Genomic DNA, 19,975 nt, shown 5'->3' on the forward strand with positions numbered 1-19,975 from the left:
CTGTTATAATTTAGGAAGACATTTTTAACTTATGACTCGGAGGTCTGCAGGCATCACTGTAAAGACAGTTTCTGTGCATCCAAATGCTGTTAATCCCTTAAAATACGAAATGAAAGATGTGTAACTTGGAGCTGAGACGTCAGAGTATTCCAGATGGGTCTGGTTTACTTTGCATTCAGTGTTCCTGTAGCCTGTTGCTTTGGAAGGTGCAGGTAACAAGCTTTTCAATTGAATAAATGAGTGGTAGTGGTTTTTTGTTTTCCTCCCCTAGAAATGTAGTGCTTGATCATACTGCACTGACCTGTAGAAGTTGTGGGCACTGTGGTGTTCTCCAGAATGCTACTTGGGCTGCCACTACAAGTAGGCCATTTAAAGCAATAACCTTAGACTTCAAAAAGACATAAAAACTTAATGATGGTTAAAGTATAGTGCCGAGTAGTCATCAGGTTAAAATAACTTTATGCCTATGACATGCACAGTGATGGTTCCTTTCAGGTTTTTTGGTTGTTGTTGTTGTTTGGTTTTTTTCTTCTTTAAGATGGCACTGGTTGCAGTGATCTTCAGTTTTACGACACAGCTAACTGTCTTAGTATAGATATGGTTCCTTTCTGCCTACTATTTCCGTTTACTGGCAGACATAGTTAAGATAGCTCTTTGGAGTTGTGGAGTGTGCGTGTGTATATAGATATATGTGTGTGTGTGTGTGTGTGTGAATGTGTATGAAAATAAGAAGACCTAAAGTCCCCTCCCCACATCATTAGTTTTTGCTGACCTGTATTTCAGTGTTACCAAGATTTTAAAGTGACCCAAGTATTGCTGTTGCGAATGTTTCCATGTTTGTCTAACTATTGTGATGACATAAATAAAAAAAAAAATCAAAACACTAAATGTTTTATTACTTGCCCTATAACTATATAGGCGTTCCCTGTCTTAATATCGATTTCTTTTTTCAGGATTCACTGTATTTTTTTTTTTTTTTACCCTATGAAACGGAAAGAGATTTCTGGCTTACTGTTGGCTTTTGATAGATGTTTTATCCTTGGGGAATTGCCCACCAATTAATTCATAGAGTTTGGAATTTAACTGAAGGACATTTTGCATGCCCGTGTTCAAATACCGATGCTAACAAGCCACCATACGGTTCATGTTGATAGCTTTATGGATACTTAAAGGTAGGCAATAGTCTTATTTTTTAATAATGCTTAACCTTTTTCTCTTTGGCAAGAACAAGCAGGTCTGCCTGGTTTTGTAGGACTTGCAGCTTTTCCTTAACATCGGACTTTAAAAAGGGGAGAACCGGTATCAGGTACGCCATTAAGATGGTGATTTTTAAAATACGAAGCTGCGTAACAGTCTCGGGAAGAACATGTGTGACTGGGCGTGAGAGTCTGTGGCACAGCATTACTAACATTTGCTTAAAAAAGTTTTGAAGAATGAAGCATTTGCTTTATGAACGGCACTTGAGGACGAATTCTGATGCTGCTGAAGTTTATTGAAAAATAGGCACTGATTTCAGTGATGATGCAGGTGTGGTTTCTGTTCATGCCTTAAATCTGAAAAGAAGAGAAGAGAAACCTCCATTTGAAGGAGGATTTTGTATGAAGGGTAATCAAACCGGTAACCTACTTTAAGAACGACTTTAAAATATTTGGAGCATTGGTTAAAGGCAAATAAGTAAAGTTTATCGTATCCTCCTACATAAGCTGTGACTATTGAATACAGTCAGCAGTGCGCCTCAGAACTTGTTGGTGTGCGACTGAAACGTGTTAAGTTGTAAGACTTCACAGCCACGAGCTGATGGGCCACAGTTCTCTCCGAGCATGAAGCGCTGTAAGTTTTAGTTTCTTGCACAGCAGTGACTCTTTTCAACATTAGTAACTATACAACAGGGTAAAAGGCCAATTTAGTGAATAATAATGTGTCGTTCTCAGAGTAGCTGTTTGCATTTCACCATGATGCAGATGCTTTCTATAGCAGTTGTGTTGGCCCGTGTCTTAGAATTCGGTTAATCCTCTCCTGAACTCATTTAAACTTTTGGCTTCAACTGCATCACTGACAATATGTTTCACAATAGAAAAATTATTTCCTTTAAAAAAAGGGGGGGGAGAGGTGGGAGAAGAAGGGGTGGAGGAAGTGGGGATAAAAAAATCTGTTGTCTGCCAGTGCTGTGGGCTGCTCACTCATTTTTCTGTAGAACTCCTGGGGGTTTGTTGTTGTTGTTCTTCTTCTTCTTCTACCTTAATGCTAATAGGCATTTCTACCTTTTCTGCCTTGTTTTTCTACCTAATGCGAATAGGCATTAGCCTATCCTCTGCACCTTTGGTCATTTCCTGAAGTTTGTCTGTAGTTTCCTACATGAGTAGGTAAATGTATCTATTTTACTTTACAGAGCTTTGATAGTTTTTTAAATTATACAAGTAATTTAAGTCTTGGAACAAATGTCTTTGCTTATTGATTTTTGTGAGTAGCTGCAAAAATCTCGTTTATTAGTTGCCCCTTTTAAAATTAAAATAAAAATGAATGCTATGCAAGAAATAGGTTGCAAGTAACTGTTAGGGTCTTACTACTGCTCGCTGTTGAGAGATCGTAGGAAGTGCAGAGAATTTGTGTTAAAAGTGACGGGCATTTTTCAAGATAGTTTTCCAGGTCTGAGGCGTGCTGAAATATCTCTTTCCTATGATAGCGTGTTTAGTTTCATTGACTTCAGTGGAACACACAGAATACATTGACTTAAACTAGCTGAGAATCTGATGATAAGGTTTTATACTCTACCTAACATAGTGTTGTGATGACCTGTCCTCCGAACTCAAAATTATGTTTGATGATCTTAACAGGAGGCCGGATCTTTGATCTGGAAATTATGCTGATAGCGACGTTACAGAATCCAGGCTTGTAACTTCACTGGTTTCTTGCAGCCCCTCAAGTTCATGAAGGACAATAAAGACCCATTCTTTTTTGTTCTTGTGCTATAATCAGTGATGGAAGTATGACATTGTCAGTTGTAAGAAGTGGCTTAACTGCTGTTGGAGTTTTATGCCTGAAAAACCTGTTGATTTGCATGGGTTTGCACAGCTTATGCTAATGATATGGCTGGAATGAGACAGGATCTTGTGTAGTCTGCAAGGGCTGTATATGGTCCTGGTTTATAGCTGGGTGGGAGGGATTGGTTCGAGTTACTTCTGATTTGCCCTATTTAATATCTTAAATAGGAGTGAACAGGGTGATTGGAACAGTTTCATTTTTACAAGAGGAAATTTATAAATTGTTTTTTATCCTGTGTTAGAATTAAGATATGTATTTACTGGAGACAACGAGTCTAGCCTGAACACTGAAACACCTCCGTTTTGGGCACACTATTAGAACTTTTTTAAAATTTTCAAATCATAACAGTCTGTCTGTTTATGCTTGTTGAGTCTGAGACATTAAATGATGCCCTTTGAACAGGTAAACATTGCTAATAATTGATATTTGGTTTGTAGACTATACCTTTTGTATGCTCTAAAGTCATCTGTTGTTTCCTTTTCATTTATAAAAGTTCTGTTCATCAAACCATATAAGCACATACCTAAATTCAGTGTTAAACTTCCTGAATTGCTCTAAACTATTGTGTTGCTGTAAACTGTTTTGGCTGATAAACCTAAGCGGTCAGCTTGGTATTCCTCCATGTATATGTGATTAAGATGCAATAGTTCAGAACAAGTTACCAGGCAACTGCATGCTCCAGCTGCATAGGAGGCACAAAGCACCTGGCCCGTTCGTTGTAATCAGTGGGAAAGTACAGATTCTCCTGTGACCTTGGTCACCCTTGTCTATAACATATTAGATAAGAGTATTTTGATACTCCTCTCGCAGTGGGAGAAACACTGCTCGTGTCTGTGCAGTGTGTGAAAATCACTTTACCAAGATGCTTTTATTTCTAAAACCCTTGGAAAAAAAACTCAAAACGGAGTTTTAAAACTTTTTAAATCCAAGGCAAACTTCAGGATTCTCATTCTTACAAACTATTTTACAATTGTGTAACCTTGTAGACTGTACAGAGAATGAGGATCTTGCATGTGACATACTCAAAAGTTTCATTTTTGGTGTTCTACACGCTTCTACTGATCGGAGCGCCTTTGTTTCGTAACGGCAAGTGGCAACAGACAATGCGTGTGGGTTTCAAGGCCCTGTGGAACAGAGAAGGTAGTTTGCCAGTGTTCTTACTGCTGTTGCAGACATCATTTTAGTGGATTGAAAGTGGCACATTCCAAGTACCTTTTCCTACCATTGCTGCGTTTTGGTTTTTTTTTAATCCAGAAGAATGTTTCTGTACTTCCCTTCCCTATAGGTAGTTGCATGTTGATTTACATTGCATGCTATTGCAGTGTTCTTAGTCTACCAGTTACAGATTACTCCTTTCAGTTCTTGTGCATTTCTGAATGTGTATCTACCTATACACCTACTAAACTCACATTTATTCAGACATGATATGCAACTGCTACGGAAGTCAGCTATTGTGCTAGTTATGGTGTTTGCCCCGTCAGTTGTTTTACTATCTAATAAGTACCTGATGACAGAGAAGGGGAGTGTCAGAAAATAGACCAGTCAGGTCAGGCTTTATGTTAGAAATGGTTTTCATAAGATTTAAGAGAACGCAGTTTCGGAATAAGGATTTACATACCGCTCCTGGTGTTCTGTTGGGCTGACGTTTTGCAAGAAGCTGAGGTGTTTAACTTTCAAAAGCTGTTTATGTAAATTGGCTTACCTCTGAGTACTCTCCTTCAGCTGTGTGTAACGAAGAAATAAATGTGCATCTCTAGACATGTGCATATGCAGATAGAATTGTAAGTGCACAGCTGGGGATGATGCTTGTGTTTGAGGGTAGAAATACGGAGAGGGACAGCAGTGGGGAAAGAAGAACCTTTGAAGATAGTCTAGTGTTGCTCTCATTCTAGAGGTGAATGATCAACGTTCTGTACCATTCTTGACAAATGCTTGCCTAATTTATTCTTAAACATTTCCTGTAATTATTACTACTGTTGCAAAGATTGCCACATACCCTAAGTTTTTCAGGTTGTAATTTAAGCCCCACGATTCCGTGTAACTGTGTGCAGTGGATGCACACAAAAGTTCTTCCTTATAGATAGCTACCCTTTAGAGTTTAAACATTGTTATTTCTCTTCAGTATTGCCCTTTCCAGGTTAAGCAGCTGTTTTTCAATTTATGCGTTGAAGTCAGACTCCTGTACATCGTTGAGCACCCTCTTGGACTTACTGTAGACCCTCGCCAGTTATACTACACCCTTCTTGAAAGGCAGTACATCATCTGGAGGGTTCAGCAGCTAATCCGTGCAAATGTAGCGCTGCAGAAATAATGCTTGGATGTACTAACTCAAGTGTGATGTGTGAGGAGGAATCACTGGGCCTTTTGATTAGCAAGAAACGGTACGTAAAGACTGGGTGACAGAAATAGGACACAAAGCTGGCACCCTGGTCTTCAAGCTTACAGTGCAGCTCCGTGGGCTTTGGCTGGCTACAGAAGAGCATGAGGCACCGGAGAGAACTGCTGCTGGATCTTAGTGAAAGGATGGTAGGTCATCTGGAGAGAGGTTTTCAAAGCCAGGAATTCAAGTCGGGTGCCCGATTCCAGATTGCCTGTGAAATCACTGTGTACTTCCCTCGCTTGTCTAACTTTGTGTTGTATATTGTCTAGCAGCTTTTCTTTCAAAGTTAACAAAGCTACACTTGTGTGATAGGTGATGTAATGATCTCATAATAATAGGCAAAATCCAAGTCACAGAAAATGCCAGCATTTGAAAGAGAGCCCTGATAAATTGCTAGTGCCTTATACCACTGCCACTTACCAGGCCTTCCATGTTAGAGCTGTCTTAATCATTGATGCCGTTTGCTCAGACTTGGAGCCGTAATATCTGCTTCTTGTTTCAGGGTATATTATGAAGTTGCTGATGGCACTGCCTTAGCCCTTTGGCTAAGAAGAATAGCAAATAATTTGTGGATTATCCGTATAAGCAGCAGCCAAACAGCATTCCCTTCCAATCAATAGGGAAGAAAGCTGCTGCACCGGTTTGTCTGGGTTCCCTCATACCAAAGGTCTTTCTCACATTTATTGATCCTTTTACATTTTGCAACTTGTTCAGGGTCAGTTGATGACCGGAGCGAACTGTCACGTCTTTGAAAAGTGATTGTAACTGTGAAAAGAGGTTTGTTGACTTCCTCACGTGATAAGTAGACATTGAAGAAATTGCATGTTGCTCATCTCTTAAGTCAGAGACCGGAATTGGATAGATAGATACTGTGTTACTAGAAAATAAAATACAACTGGGCCCCTTGAGACAGAAATGTAGTGATGAAATCGTGTCATATTATCACAGAGACATAGTGACTGTTTTCTCAACTAACAAACAGATCCTAGGCAAAAATAATGTTTGTTCCAGGTAATTCTGGTCAGTCTCCCAAGGCAGTGGATCTGCTTTGCAAATGAGAAAAAGTGGACCTAAATATTGAAACAGGAAGGGCTATTTTTGTTCCCCAGTTCAAAATGGGCACAGCAGAGCCTCTATAGTTTTCAAATTGGTAGCAGCTCCTTTGCCTGCTTGTTAGCAGACAGAGCAGAATCTGTACTTTCTCCTGTATGGCTCTTGAAAGAAACTTGGTTGAACTGGTTTGCTTGTTGGAAAAAAAAGTGGGATGTTGGATCAAGTGCAACTGTAGCAAATACTGACCTTCCTGAAACTATTTAGAGTTTTCATGTGTTGATACTCGTTAGAAAAAACCAAAACTTGAAAAAAATCCTATAAGGATTAAGCTATAAGATTGTTTTCGGGGGGGGGGGGGGGGGGGAAGGAAAACTAAATGGAAGATAGTTTTAGAGAAAGTAACTTTCATAGCACTTGGAGGTAACATAGCTGTCTGTAAACAGGATGTTTAAGGAAAAGATACTCGGTCTCTTTATGATTCTTTCTGTGGCCTTCTAACTGAAAAGTCTGACTGTGTGAACCCTGGTTATCTGTGTTACGGAAAACTGATGTGCTTTGCAAGCTGAGATTCTTCTGCAACAGAGCAAAGTAGGAGAGACATGGTCTTGTGGTTTGGGTTACTATCCTGTGACGTGCCAAAAGAGGTCAGAAACTGTTTTCAGAGAATCTGGTGTCAGCGCAGAGGTTTCTGGGGAGGCTGTAGCTCAGCCCATCAGCTCAGCTCACCCCGGGGGTGCGGGGCTGTGCGGAGGTGGCGGGAGGCGAGGGAGGGCGAGCGGCTCGGCTGGATGGGGCGAGGGGGCCGGCGCGCAGAGGCAGGGGCCGGGCCGGGCCGCCCCGCGCCACCCCCCCGCGGCGGCGCGGTGGCGGGCGGCGAAGCCCGTCGCCTTCGCAGCCGCGGTGAAGTGCGCGGGTCTGGCCGCAGCGTCCGGCGTTGTTGGCCGGCAAGGGAAAAATCCTCGCCGGGCCGGGGCTGAGGGGCCGGGGCTGCGGGCGCGGCGGCCCTCCGGGCTCGTCAGTCAGGCGTCCGCCTGAGGCCGCGGGGCTTCCCGCCGCTCGGGAGCCGCGGCCGGGCCTGTCAGCGGCGCGGCCCCTGCCCGCGGCGGCGGAGAGGCGCTGGGGCGTCCCGGTCTCCGGCGCGGGCAGCGAGCGGGGGGGTGGCTCCGGGCAAAGGAGGTTTGCAAAGGCCGGCTGGGGACGAGCGTTGGCGCTCGGCAGACCCGCGGTGATATGCTGCGGCCCGGCGGCACCGAGGTGGAGGGAGGCTCTCGGTGGAGGGAACGTGTTCCTGCGGCCACAGGAACTTGTGGAGGTACCTACCGGCAGCAGTTGAGGAAGCGTTTTTTTTACTGTGGTTTTTTTTTTTCCTGTCTCTTTTTTCCCCCTTCTTTCTGTGCTTTTTACCAGTGCCCGCGGCAATGACTTTTTTTGCCGCCACAATGTTAAGGTTTTTGCTGGAAAACATGTATGTTCTACAAAGCAATCTCTTGTGCCTTTCAATCTACAGAACTTGTGGACAAATGCGTAGGTCCACGCACGCGTTCATGTTGTGATGAAGAGCAATCAGAAATTGTGGGAACGCTTCTAGGACGTGATGACTTTGTCCGTATCCTTTGATGGAGGTGTTTAAGGCCGTCCAGTTTATGCTCCAGCTCAGTGATGTTACTGCTTTTGAGAGGTTTGAGTTCACCGGATAGGAGAGCCTTTTTTGTATGGATCAGTTGTCTTGTTCTGATTTTTTTATTTTACAGGTAAAATCACAGCTCAGTGTGACATGGAAATAACTGGAAATAGTTTTATTTTTAAATTCCGGGCCTTATTTTCCTTGAAACTGGATTTTCAGATACTGTGCTAGAAGACGTTACAGAATTTTAAGTGTTGTTTCTGCCTCCTGTTCCTCTTGAATGTTTGGTTTCCTGGGGAAAAATACTGTGTAAGCTCTGTAAGCGAAGAGGTTTTATGTTTTTGGAATACTTGCCAGCTGAAGGGTTTGTACCTTGGACTTACACTGTAGAGGATGATCTGTTCAGGACATCCATGTCATAGAGTAGCAAGGTGTGCCTATCCCCATCAGCTCTGTGAAGGATGTAAGAGAGATTGTGCGCCTGAAGGTTGAATGATGCTTCTGTGTTAGAAGCTGAATTTCCACAAGCAAAAAACAGCTTCCCCGACTCTTTAAGCTGTGTGTCCTTTTAATGCTGCAAAAATGTAAATAATGATCCTTGCGTACATCTTTCTCAATTAAATGTACAGTGGATGTCTTCTCGTTCAGCTAGTCTGGAGCTTAAAAAGCAGCTTAAAAATACTGGACAGGGTAATTTTTGGTGGACATGGCCAGAGCCTGCTTGGAAGAAAATTGGATTGGTTACACCAGTCTTTATGTGAGGCCCAAAGAGAGCCTAAGGTTTTGAGTGCCCTAGAATGCTCTTTTCAAGTAGGTTAACAGGCACATATACACCCTGTAATGACGTAAGGACTCCCCAGAACATCTTCAGGACAGCTATATTTTATGCAAGCCCCTGTTTTCATGCAACCTCAGCTAGCGTTGTGCTGCTCTTTGCAGGATCGGGTGAGCGGTGTTGTCTTTGGCTGTGTGGGCTTAAATGTGTTTCTAATGTGCGTGTAAAATAATTGCCTGTTAAACAGACTGCCAGTGTGGCTGAAGCCAGTGCTTCCGAAGGTGAAATAAAAGCTTTGAAGATAGGGTCCTGCTGCGAATACGATCCAGTCAAGTAAGTGTTGATTGTGTCCCATCTGATCTTTGCAGATCGTGGAAAAATTGCAGAGATGTTTGTTTTAATGAGAGAGACACATGCCTACCTCTTTGGTTTTCTCCCCCAAACCATTTAGTTACCTGAAGAAACCCTTGGGTCCGCTCCGCCATCATCTACTTCCTTCCCCACCCCTCCTCCAGGGAAGCTTATGCTAGAGGAAGGATGGAGAAGCCTCCCTTTTTACCAGAGGAGCCGTCCTCTTCTTCCTCCTCCTCCTCCTCTTCCTCCACCTCAGATGCTCCTGTTCCAGATGAGTTGTCATGTCTCATCTGTAAGGACATAATGACTGATGCAGCTGTTATTCCCTGCTGTGGCAACAGTTATTGTGACAAATGTAAGTGTTACGCCCGTGTCTGTTAATTCTAAACATCACATCTGATTTTCTGAAAGCAGAAAGAGGAGGGAACAAAATTACTTTGCTACCAGTTCTATTTTATGCTGAAGTATACCCTGGATGGGAAAGGGCTCTTCTGGTATCAAGGGCGAAAAAAGCCAGGAAGCCTTTTCCCCTTTTTAGGTATCTAGTTAAGTCTTCTTTACAAGCGGAAGGACGAGTATGAGGAGAGTGGCTAATTGTGCAGGGGATTACAGTATTAGACGCTGAATGCTTTTAGTTGGTCCACAGCCCTTTGTCTCATACAAAATTATATAGCCGACTCTGGTGACTTACAGTGGTCTGCAACAAACAGATAGTTAGGCATTTAATCCACATTCTTCTCCATGGGAGAGTTGGTTAAAACCTTCAGAACTCGAACCTCCTAATGGTTTTTTGAACCTATTAATGAGGTTTTTTTGAAACATGTTTTGTTCATTAACCTTGAGGTTGGGGACTTCTCGCTGTACTAGATAGTGGGGAAAAAGACTAGCTGCAACATCAAGACACAGCCTATGCTACATCTGCAGATGTTCCAATGGTGAAATACAAAACTGTATAGTTATTTGCTGCATACTAGAAATTTTTTACACTATTGAACATTTATAGCTTCATGCTCTCAGTTCAAGACTATATTCACCTATTAATCATAGACATGTCTTTATGATTGGTGAGAACCCCCAAAACTTCCTTAGTTTGGCTAAATACTGTTTTGATTATTCTAATTCTATGCAGGTATTAGAACAGCATTACTGGAATCTGAGGAACATATATGCCCAACGTGTCAGGAGACAGATGTTTCACCTGATGCTTTAATTCCCAACAAGTGCATACGCCAGGTAACATGACGACTTTTACATAAAGTGCTTGTAAGAAAAGGCTCTTTGTAAAAAGCGGAAAGGGAAGAAAATATTAATTTACATCTCCTTAAGCAAGGCGTAATTGAATAAGGCTAAATTGACTTTTCAAATGCACTGTTTGTTGCTGTCACAGAAGCTTACGACTCTTTAGAAATGATCTGGCAAATTCGGGTCCCGCTCTTACTGAACACGATTGCCTCGCTTTCACATTTGGCATTAACGCTGAAGTACTTGAAATACAGGTCCTCTGAGCTACCAGTCATTAGTATCAGTGTTCAATGTGACGTGTTCATACATCTGTATGTTGGTTTCTTTGAGGATTGATGGCATTTACGGAATACACAAGTAATTTTCCTCTGTGAAGGCTTTTGTTCGTATATCTGCTGAAGTTTCATCGTAGCTTCTTGTAAATGCTTTTCTGCCTCTAGGCTGTGAACAACTTCAAAAATGGAACTGGCTACACAAAAAGGCTCCATCAGCAGATTCAGCAGCAGCAGCAGCAGCAGCAGCAGCCGCCTCCACCACCACCCAAGACTGTTACACCTCCCGCTGTTCTGGTGAGTGCCGCTGAACCATCTACATCTTCCTCTCTGTCAGTCAGCAGTTTGTTGGAAGAGAAGGTAAGCTTTATTTCAACATATGCAGTGATTCTTATATTGTAGTAGAGCTTCTTTTCCAACTGTCTGCGTTTATTCACAAGGGCTGTCGGCTTCCTGTGCGAAGACAAGCAGCATTAGCAAGTCGTCTGGGCCCCCAAGGACAGTCAATACCCACCACTGGTAAGGAACTGTAACTTTAGAGTTCCTTTCAAAACATTATCTTCAGATAAACTGCATGGGATTTTTTGCTTTTTCCTCTCTCCACTCCAAAAGGTCATCCGGGGAGAGGCAGTACAATTGGCTCAGCAGGTGGCAGACCAGGCTGGGAACTGTAAGTATTGTATAGAAATTCAACGTATTACTACTTGTAAGCTGTTAAACGAGGCCGTAGCACTTGACTTCTGCAACGGCTGATTCATAGTGAAGTACGTATGCACAGATAGTTGTGGAGAATACAAGTGGTCGTTAATTTTTCAATGGCCTAATTTGAACTGGCTTTAACAAAGGGGATCTGTGCTTGCAGTGAAATTATTTAAAATAAACCTCCAGTACCTGATTGAGAAGAGGACTCTGACAAAGGAAGTCTTTTTGAGGAAACCAGAATTACCTATCAAAATTAAATACAGTTAAAGGATCAAGTGGAAAGGCACCCTTTTGGTTCCTGGCTGAACAGGACTGTAGAAATTGATTTCCCAGTAGGAGTCAGCCTCCACATTCTTTTTTTCTAACAACTTAGTTGATGCTGATTGAGCAAATTCTTGGAAAAGTCAACACTGTTCTGTTATGACCATTTTGAATGTCTTCAATGTAGTCAGCCCAAATAGCCAAACTGCTTTCTCTCAGTTGGCGAGAGAGGAGTCTGTTTTATCTGTGACTGCAGGGTCAGGTCAGTCCTTCCTTTTAGTATATATGTGTTATAGATAGGTAGATTGTAAGGGTGCCCTGTGTTTATAAAATCTTAAGATAAATCAAAACAAACCCCAGGATCCATCCCACAGATTGTCTAAAATCTCCAATCGAGTAAGCAGGAGAATAACAAGTCGGGGACAAGAGCAGGCCAAATACATCATGGTGAGGCAACGACGTAGGAAGCGTATGTGGAAGAAGATGAAAGAAGTTTGGGAAACGATGAGTTACTATCTGTGCAGTACTTTGCAGATCAGAAGTGTGAAGAAGTGTTGGCACATGCGAGATGGGAGTCTCTTTTAAGCCTGGGCAGCCTCCATCCACAGTCGCAAAGCTGAGTCTGAGGAGAGCAGACTGAGGGAAGTGTTGGGGGTGAGGATGTGGAAGGCAAGTAGGAGGGTCAAGAAATTAGTGTAGTCTCAAATGAACAGAGAACAGGGAGAAAAAGGCTTCAGTTGAGAACAAGAAGTGCTTGCCACCACACTCCCGCTTCATTGGCTTTCCTTCTGTATTTGTTATGAAAACGGTATCATAAGAAGGAAAATACTCATTAGGAATATTTTGACTTATGAAGTGGAAGTTGACATACCTGTAAAGAAGACAAGGCAAATTAGATCAGGGCCTAGTTACACTTGAAAGTAAACAGCCGTTCTGACTGGGGAGAGTAGTTCATAGGACTACAGTCCTAATACCACCCCCCTACCCCCGCCAGCTTTTTGGAAAACGCCTAGAAAAAAAAGTTTGAAAAATGAGCTCATAGAGAAGGGGGGTGGGGGAGCCCACTAGGTGACTAAAAGCTATGTCTGTAGTTGGACAAAGCCACTCTGCGAGAGAGAAATCCATCTTCCCTCAGTGGCAGAGTAAAGACAACAATTAGAAATCAGGAGTTGTAATAAGCTATCTTTTGAAAATCAAGTGTTGAGGCTGTCCTTTGAGCATTTCCTCATCCCATTCCAGCCAAAGTGGGTCAGATACCTTAAATAGTTCTAAGCGTCTCTTGACTAACCCAGCTAAGATTTGAAGCCGTCCATTTGTGAAGTAGGAAAATAGCCGGTTTGAATAATGCCATCATCAATCCCTGTAGCCTTAGGGTCTGGATATGGACTCTTTGACAAGCATGATGAGTTGTAGAGACCTTTTTAATGGGTGTCCCCCTTTTGCTACTAGTGTTTCTGTAGAGACCCTTGATCCATTAAGTACAGTTCTTACCTCCTGTGCCCCTCCTTTCTCTCTCCTGGTTTCAGCTGGTAATGCTCTGCCTGACTGGGCAGTGAGCTAGCGAAAGCAGATTTGAGCACCTTCTACAAGCAGAGCTTAACTTGTGCTGCCCTGCGTGCTGATGTACATCTCTTGGATTTAGATTAAACCAGATGTATGTAGAGCTAAGCCTCTGAGCTATAAAAATGGAACGCTGTGTTAAGAGCACAAGGCTCTGCTAGCAACGACCATGCTGTGGCTCCTTGCTGTGCTGAGCCCAGCCGAGTTTTTAAGAGTAGATTTTTAGTGTGAGCAAAAGTGTGATTATTTTATTTTGTAATTTATGTAAATAAAGTGGGTTTGGTTTGTGTTTTTTTTTTAAATAAGACTCTTCCAGAGCTCAGGTCAGGCTGAACCTGAGGGAAAGGGGCAGACCCTCGCAGAGGGCAGAGCCACATCATGATAGGGGGGCCAGCAGGATCAGGGGGCCATGCGACACCCCCTGCTCACGTCCTGCCGGCTCCAGGAAGATGGTTCTTCCTTCCCAAAGGACTCGGGGCGCAGCTCCAGGGACAGGGGTTTGGTGACCTGGCTCCAGCGCCTCTGGGGCCAGGGGCTAGGAGCTGTCGGGGGCTTCAGGGCTGTCGGGGGCTTCAGGGCTGTCAGGGGCTTCGGGACTGGGGGCTGCAGCCCTCCACTTCAGAGGGACAATGCAGACGCTGTTCTTGGCCTCTTTGACTCTCCACCACCGGTCAAGCCTGCAGATGAGAGAGATGGGGGCTACCCTCCGCCGAGCCCTTGGAGGAGCAGGGGGGGGCTGTGCCCCTGGGCAGCACCAGGGAGGGGGGACAGTACCGGTGCTCCTGTCCAAGGCCAGCCACCAGGAAGTCACCGGCTGCAGAGAACTTGAGGCTGTTAACAAAACCCACCTGGAGGGGACAGGGCAGGGTGAGGGGCTCTGGCAGCCTCCTCCTGCTGCCCAGGGAGGGGAGCCCCTGCCCAGAGATGCCCCAAGCCCAGCTCCAATCCCCCACCTCCCCATCCATACCAACGGGATGTCCCAGAGGGGCTCCAGCTTCCGAAATCCCTCACCGCACTTCCAGAGCTTCACGCTGGCGCTGTGGGAGCCTGGGGCAGAGAGAGAAGACTGCCATGCACTCCCACCCAGGTAAGGGAGCAGGACGCCCCCCTCTCCACACCCCCACTCCAAAGCAGCTGCCACACACCTGTAGCCAGGAGGTCCCTGTTGCGCAGGGCGGCCACTGCTGAGATCCAGTATGGCTGCTGCAGGCCCTGGGCATCCTGCATGCCATGTGCCTGCCGGGCCAGTGCCAGCGGCTTCTTTTTCGTTAGCCCCCACAGGGCTAGGGACCTGCCAGGGAGGGAAGGGGCGAGGGGGCCAAGGGGGGCACCGCCTGCGCACCCCAGGCACCACCCCGGCCCTGTGCTCACCCGTCATCGGCGCCTGACACCATGTGCTCCTCACTGATGAGCTGGATACAATCGATGGAGCCCCTGTGAAGAGAAGGGGCAACTGCCATCAGTTATGAGCATGCTTTGGGATCCTATTTAGGAGACAAGGACTCACCGGGGCATCAGCATCCCCACAGTGCCGGCAGGCTCCTAGTGATGCTTGGCACCTGCACACCGCTGCCCCAGCCTGACCCCCCTGCCTGCAGCCCCCTCTCCCACCCCAGACCTACTGGTGCCCGTAAAACACAAGCTGCGACTCCTCCGGGATCTTCCAGAGCCGCACGGTACCGTCCCAGCCCCCTGCCGTCACACAGCACTCCCGGCTCAGGCTGTCCAGCCCCGTGATGACATCCTGGTGCCCGAACCTGGAGAAGGAGATGGCAAAGTGCTGTGGCAAGCAGGGCCCTCTGCTACCACAACTCCCCCGGGCCTGCTGGCTCTTGTGACTTCTGACATCCCCAGGCAGGAGTGGCTGCGCAGCTTGCGGTGCGGGCAGGAGGCAGAGCTGCCCTTCCTGCTGGGGACGTGGAGGGGAGGATGCTGCTGGAGTCAGAGCATTGGTGGCTTTGTAGCTCCCGAGCTCGGCCACGTCAGCCCAAAGCAGCACAGGATCCTTGGACGGTGGGAGGCAGAAAAAGGGATTCGCCCCGGCGTGGCCCCGCAGAGGGGAGGGAAGGCTTCAGTTTCAACTTTGGCTTCAGCTTTGGCGTGGCCTTCTCCTTCCCTCTGTTTCAACAGCCCAGCAGAGCAGCTGGTGCTTTGTGGCAAAGATGAAGCGCGTGGACAGGCGTTGTCCTAGACCACTGGAAAGAGTGGCTGTCCTGCCACTCTCCGGAGGCTGCCGGGTCCTCCTCCAGCTGAGGTGTCTCCTTTCCTGTTAGGCCTCAGGAAGAGGAGATACCCCAGCCTGCAGAGCATCCTAGGGCTGGGGCTCCAGCGTTGTCTCTGCCTGAGCAGAGTCCTCGCTGGGGACTGAGTGTGACCTCATCCGTGCCCTCGTCATCTGTAAACTCAGCCGTGGTAGGTTAAACCTCGACTTCAGCCTTCCTCGTCCCAGGATGAGGAGTGTCTGAGTTGCCAGGGAGGAGACCAAGGGGCTGGTGTCTTTGCTTGGGCCTTGAAGGACTGTGGGGACAAAGCAGCAGAGGTGAGGTGACAGCCCCATATCCCTTCCAGGCAGGGCACATTGCACCTCATGATTCCCAGGGCCAGGAGGGAACCAGGGGGCAGATGGCTCAGCTGGAAGCTGCTGGTTAGGAATACGCCCCTCCCGAAACACCCCTCTTCCCACAGATGTGCTGGGAGCAGAGCCCCCCTTGCCCAGGCTGGGGGGGGATCTCCATGCCAAGGTCCTTCCTCCTCCCCGCTGCCCTCACTCACTCTCTCTGATGTACTTGTGCTCGTTCTTGTGCTCATCCACATCCCGTCCAAGGAGTCCTGGGGGAACACAGCATGTCAGGGACCCACTGGCCATCAGGGACCCACCAGCCAGCCTGTCTGGCCACACAGTTCCCTGGGGAGGGCTGACCCCAGGGTGCAGCATCGGGGAGGGGATGGATGAGCCTCCTGCCAGCCCTACCTGTGCAGGCAGGAGTGGGAGAGAGTGAAGGGGTGCCCCACAGGTCCTGCACTGGGACACAGGGACCCTGGGAGAGAAAGGGACCCTGGGGCTAGGGGCTCACCGATGAACCTGACAGCCTCCAGCCGCAGGGACTCCTGCGGGCTCCGCAGGTAGGTCTGGCTCTTCCACAGGTAGTAGGTGGCCCTGCTCCTCTTCCTGGCCAGCTGGAGAGAAGGGTGCAGAGTTGGCACAGAGATGGCCCCCCCGTTGGGCCATCCCTCCACCAAGGACCACCCTTCTTCTCCCCAGCAGGACATTCCCAGCTCTCCGCTCTCCGCATTGGGGTTCGGAGGGAGCAGAGGGCTCCCAGGCAATGCTAGGGTGCCATCCTGGTGGCGGGGTCCCCTTTGGGACCCCAGAGGTGAGGACAGCCTGGAGCAGAGCCTGTTCCAGGAGGGTGCATGCAGCTGTGGGGACACTGCCCTTGGTCCCCTCTGCTGGGCACAGGCAGGGCTTACCCAGGGCAGATCCCAGGGGTGTTCGGGCTATGCTTACCAAGCACTCGCAGATCCTCCATGCCTGCGCCGTCTCGGCCAGTCGCACCAGCTGCCTCCACTTCAGGAACTGGCCAGCGCTGCGGAGGGCTTCCTGGGAGGCCTGGTGAGCAGCACAGATGCTACCACCACCATGGGGGGCACAGGACCCTGTGTCCTCCCTCCTGGTGGGGCTCAGAGCCTGTCCTGGCCCATGCAGGGAAGACGCACCAGCTGGGGACTGATGCTGCCAGCAGGTTCAGCACCCCAGGGGAAGAGGAGGGCAGCCACCCTCTCTGGCTGGAAGCCTGTCGGGGCTTCAGCGTTTCAGCTTTGGTGGCCCCAGGCTGCTGCGGAGCCGTTGTCCAGTCTCTGGGGCTGCAGGGACCCATGCCAGGGGCTGTGTGGAGGGAGCTGGGTGGGAAAGGGACCCACCTCCCCATCCACCAGGCAGCAGGAGGAAAAAGGCAGCAGTGGGCAGGGAGGGGGGCTCTGCCTGTTCCTAGGGACTCAACAAGCTAGACCTCACAGTGCAGTGTCAGCATTGCCCTCCCCAAAGGACCAGTCAGGTTGGGAATCCCACCTTGGCCACACTCTCGTCCTGGTCATGCAGGTGAAAGAGCAGCGGCAGCAGGCTGTCCCACACCACCTTCTTCATCTTCTTCTTTTCAGCACCCCCCACGAGCCCCATTGCAATTTGGAAGAGATGGATGGAGAGCTCCCGCACCGTGTCCAGCTCCTGGGGGAAGAGGGGAGGAGGACCTCAGCCACAAGCCCATGGCAAGCAAGGGGCTGACATGGAGACAGACATCCCCAAAATGGCTGCAGGCAGCCCTGCTGCAAAAGGCAGCGAGCTGCGGCATGCAGATGGTCTGCCCAGGGAGACTGGGGTCTCCGGGGCTGAGGGCCAGAGAGGGAGGCCCTGCAGAAGGCTGGAGGATGCTGCCAGAGCAGGGTGTGCATTGGTGGGGCTCAGCACGCCTGCTGCCATCCTGCCACCACTGTCCCCCGCTGCGGCAGGGAGGCCGAGCCGGAGTGAGTCCTTGGTGGGGGGTTTGTGACACAGCACGGAGCCACCAAGGGCAGCAATGGGGTCTGGGGACTGCAGGGCAAAGCATCCCCCTGCAGAGCACAGGGGCTGCAGTGGGAGGCATGAATGGAGGTGCCCAGGAAGGGGGACATGGGGCTCTCCCCCAGCCTTACATTGTTGAAAAGCAGCAGGAGCTTTTCAGCCAGTGCCAGGGCAGTGAGGCTGAGTCTCTTCCCCTCCAGCAGCCAGAGCATGTTGCCAAGCACGGGCAGGGCCGCGGCGCTGGCATCACTGTCATCATCCAGCAGCTGGTCCATAACGTACGGCAGCAGGATAAGGGCTTTCCTTTCCTGTGTGAGACATGCCACCTCCTTATTGTAAAGGAGCCACCGATCACAGGGGTGAAAACCCTCTCCGCGAACACCGGCCTCCCCACTGGGTTCTCTGCAGGCAGTGCAGGTTACGAGGGCAAGGTCCCGGCAGACAGGGCTCACCAGCATGCCCATGGGAAGAGCAGGGCACAGAGGGGGAGGACAGACAGCACTGGCTCCTTGCCAGCCCTTCGGCTGCCCCCTTCTCCACCAGACCCCCCTGGATAGGCTGGTGGGTGACTGGCGCTGCCTGGAAAGCTGCCCAAGCTGCCAGCAGCCCCTGCCATGGCTGCTGTGTTTCACCCTGGGGCTCAACACCTCACGGCCAGGCCCTGCAGACCCCACGCTCAGGCCGGTTGCTCTGCCGCCAGCATCCCTGCTGGGATGTGCTGGCAGTGGGAGCCCGTTCCCGTCAGCACTGCTGCTTCTCTCCTTGGCATGGCACAGCCATGGGGCAGAGGGCCGGGGAGGCAGGAGAGCTGGCAGCAGCCAGCACAGCCCACAATGCCCAGGAAAGCCTGAGCTGCCACGTTACCCACTGTTCCACCCTGGGCTGCTGTCCCGGATGCCGCCTACTCACTGTGTCAGGCCTCTCAGTGAGCCTGAGGATGGCCCTGAGCACCAGGCTGGGCATCCCCAGGCACTGGCTCTGCAGATAAATGGGGAAGATTTCCAGGGCACGGACCAGCTCTTCACTGATGTTGGTAAAGTCCAGCATCTGAAACACAGGCAGTGGGAGCTGGTGAGGTGTGGTGCTGGCTCCAACCATCAGCTCAGGACAAGGACGCAGGGCAAGACCAAGCCCAGACAGAGGGAGGCAGCAGGGATTGCAGAGAGTCCCCGTGCCCCACACCACAGCACATTGCTTGCTCATCTGCTCCTCCATGGTACCAACCAGAGCCCACCCACTGCCCCAGCTTTCCCCACAGTGGTGGGCATGGGAGAACCGAGCATCGGGGGGAGCTTGGAGTGGTGCCATCAGGCTCACCTCAATGAAGAAGACCATAGCAACCATCTGCCAGGTGGGGTCCTCTGTCCGGAGGAGCTCTACCAGATGGCAGAAGATGGCGGAGCGCAGGCGCCTTGGCATCTTCATCATCTCCCTGACGGGGAAGGAGGCACTGTCAGGCCTGAGCCAGGCAGGCACATCTTTTGGGGGTTTGCACCAGCCTGGACATCGCCAGTCTGTACCACTTTCTCCAAGTAATGGGGACCCCACTGCCATCAGCCCCAAGGGAGGGGGTGGCATGGGGTACCCTGTCCCCAAGGAGCAGGGAGAAGGGGCTCTCACCTGGCGATAATGCGCACTCCCATGAGGTGGGTCTGGGAGCTGAGCAGGGTGTCCCAGCCACCCTGCGCCTCGATGGCCAGTACCTGGCTCTCAAAGCCCATGCTGCAGAGCAGCACTTTCATGGACTGCACCGCAGACCTGCACAAGGAGAAATGCTTAGCTCCCACCCTGGCTTGGCTCCGGGTGGTTGGCAGGGATGAGAGGAAAGGGATGGAGCACCTGATGGGAGTGAGCTGATCCTGTCGGTGCTCCGTCCAGAAGATGTGCACTTCCTGCAGCGTCAGCTCCGTGGTGAATGACGCTTGGAAAAGCAGCGCCAGGAAAAGCTGGGGGAAAATTGCCTCCACCTGCCACAGGCAGACAGACTGCGGGAGGATCTCGCTTATCGCCCTGGTTGCCTGCAGAAGACACCCGGACGCTGAGATGTCCCCTCACCCCTGGGGAGGTCAAGCCTTGGGGCGGGCAGGGAAGGGGAGCAGGGGCCCTGGACAGCTGAGATCAGCCCCGGAGGTCAGCAAGGCTTCGTCCAGCA

General features: G+C 49.2%; 1 protein-coding gene and 1 long non-coding RNA gene across 2 annotated transcripts; one reads left to right on the forward strand and one right to left on the reverse strand.

The window, feature by feature from the left end:
* The first annotated feature begins 1,085 nt into the window (after positions 1–1,085).
* On the forward strand, positions 1,086–6,885 carry LOC126033922 (uncharacterized). The gene is made up of 3 exons (XR_007504520.1): positions 1,086–1,172; positions 5,214–5,568; positions 6,532–6,885. It is a non-coding gene; the product is annotated as an uncharacterized LOC126033922 (long non-coding RNA).
* An 8,567-nt stretch (positions 6,886–15,452) lies between these two features.
* LOC126053385 (uncharacterized) lies at positions 15,453–19,488 on the reverse strand. Its single transcript, XM_049835570.1, has 8 exons — positions 19,444–19,488; positions 18,733–19,255; positions 17,955–18,131; positions 17,335–17,490; positions 16,774–16,875; positions 16,340–16,442; positions 16,038–16,094; positions 15,453–15,782 (listed from the first exon to the last, which is right to left on the reverse strand). Exons 1-8 carry the CDS (start codon positions 19,464–19,466, stop codon positions 15,577–15,579), a joined length of 1,347 nt encoding a protein of 448 aa, XP_049691527.1. The 5' UTR covers positions 19,467–19,488; the 3' UTR covers positions 15,453–15,576.
* Positions 19,489–19,975: the final 487 nt, after the last annotated feature.

Source organism: Accipiter gentilis, chromosome 3 (assembly GCF_929443795.1).
Source record: "Accipiter gentilis chromosome 3, bAccGen1.1, whole genome shotgun sequence".
NCBI lineage: Eukaryota > Metazoa > Chordata > Aves > Accipitriformes > Accipitridae > Astur > Astur gentilis.

Excerpts from the sequence above, each read along its gene's own strand:
- LOC126053385 (XM_049835570.1), bottom strand. The coding sequence starts at position 19,466 with ATGGGAGTGCGCATTATCGCCAG. Across the intron at positions 17,491-17,954 it reads TCCTGCTGCTTTTCAACAAT|GAGCTGGACACGGTGCGGGA; the intron begins GTAAGGCTGGGG and ends CTCTTCCCCCAG. Across the intron at positions 16,876-17,334 it reads AGGACGAGAGTGTGGCCAAG|GCCTCCCAGGAAGCCCTCCG; the intron begins GTGGGATTCCCA and ends GCTGCTCACCAG.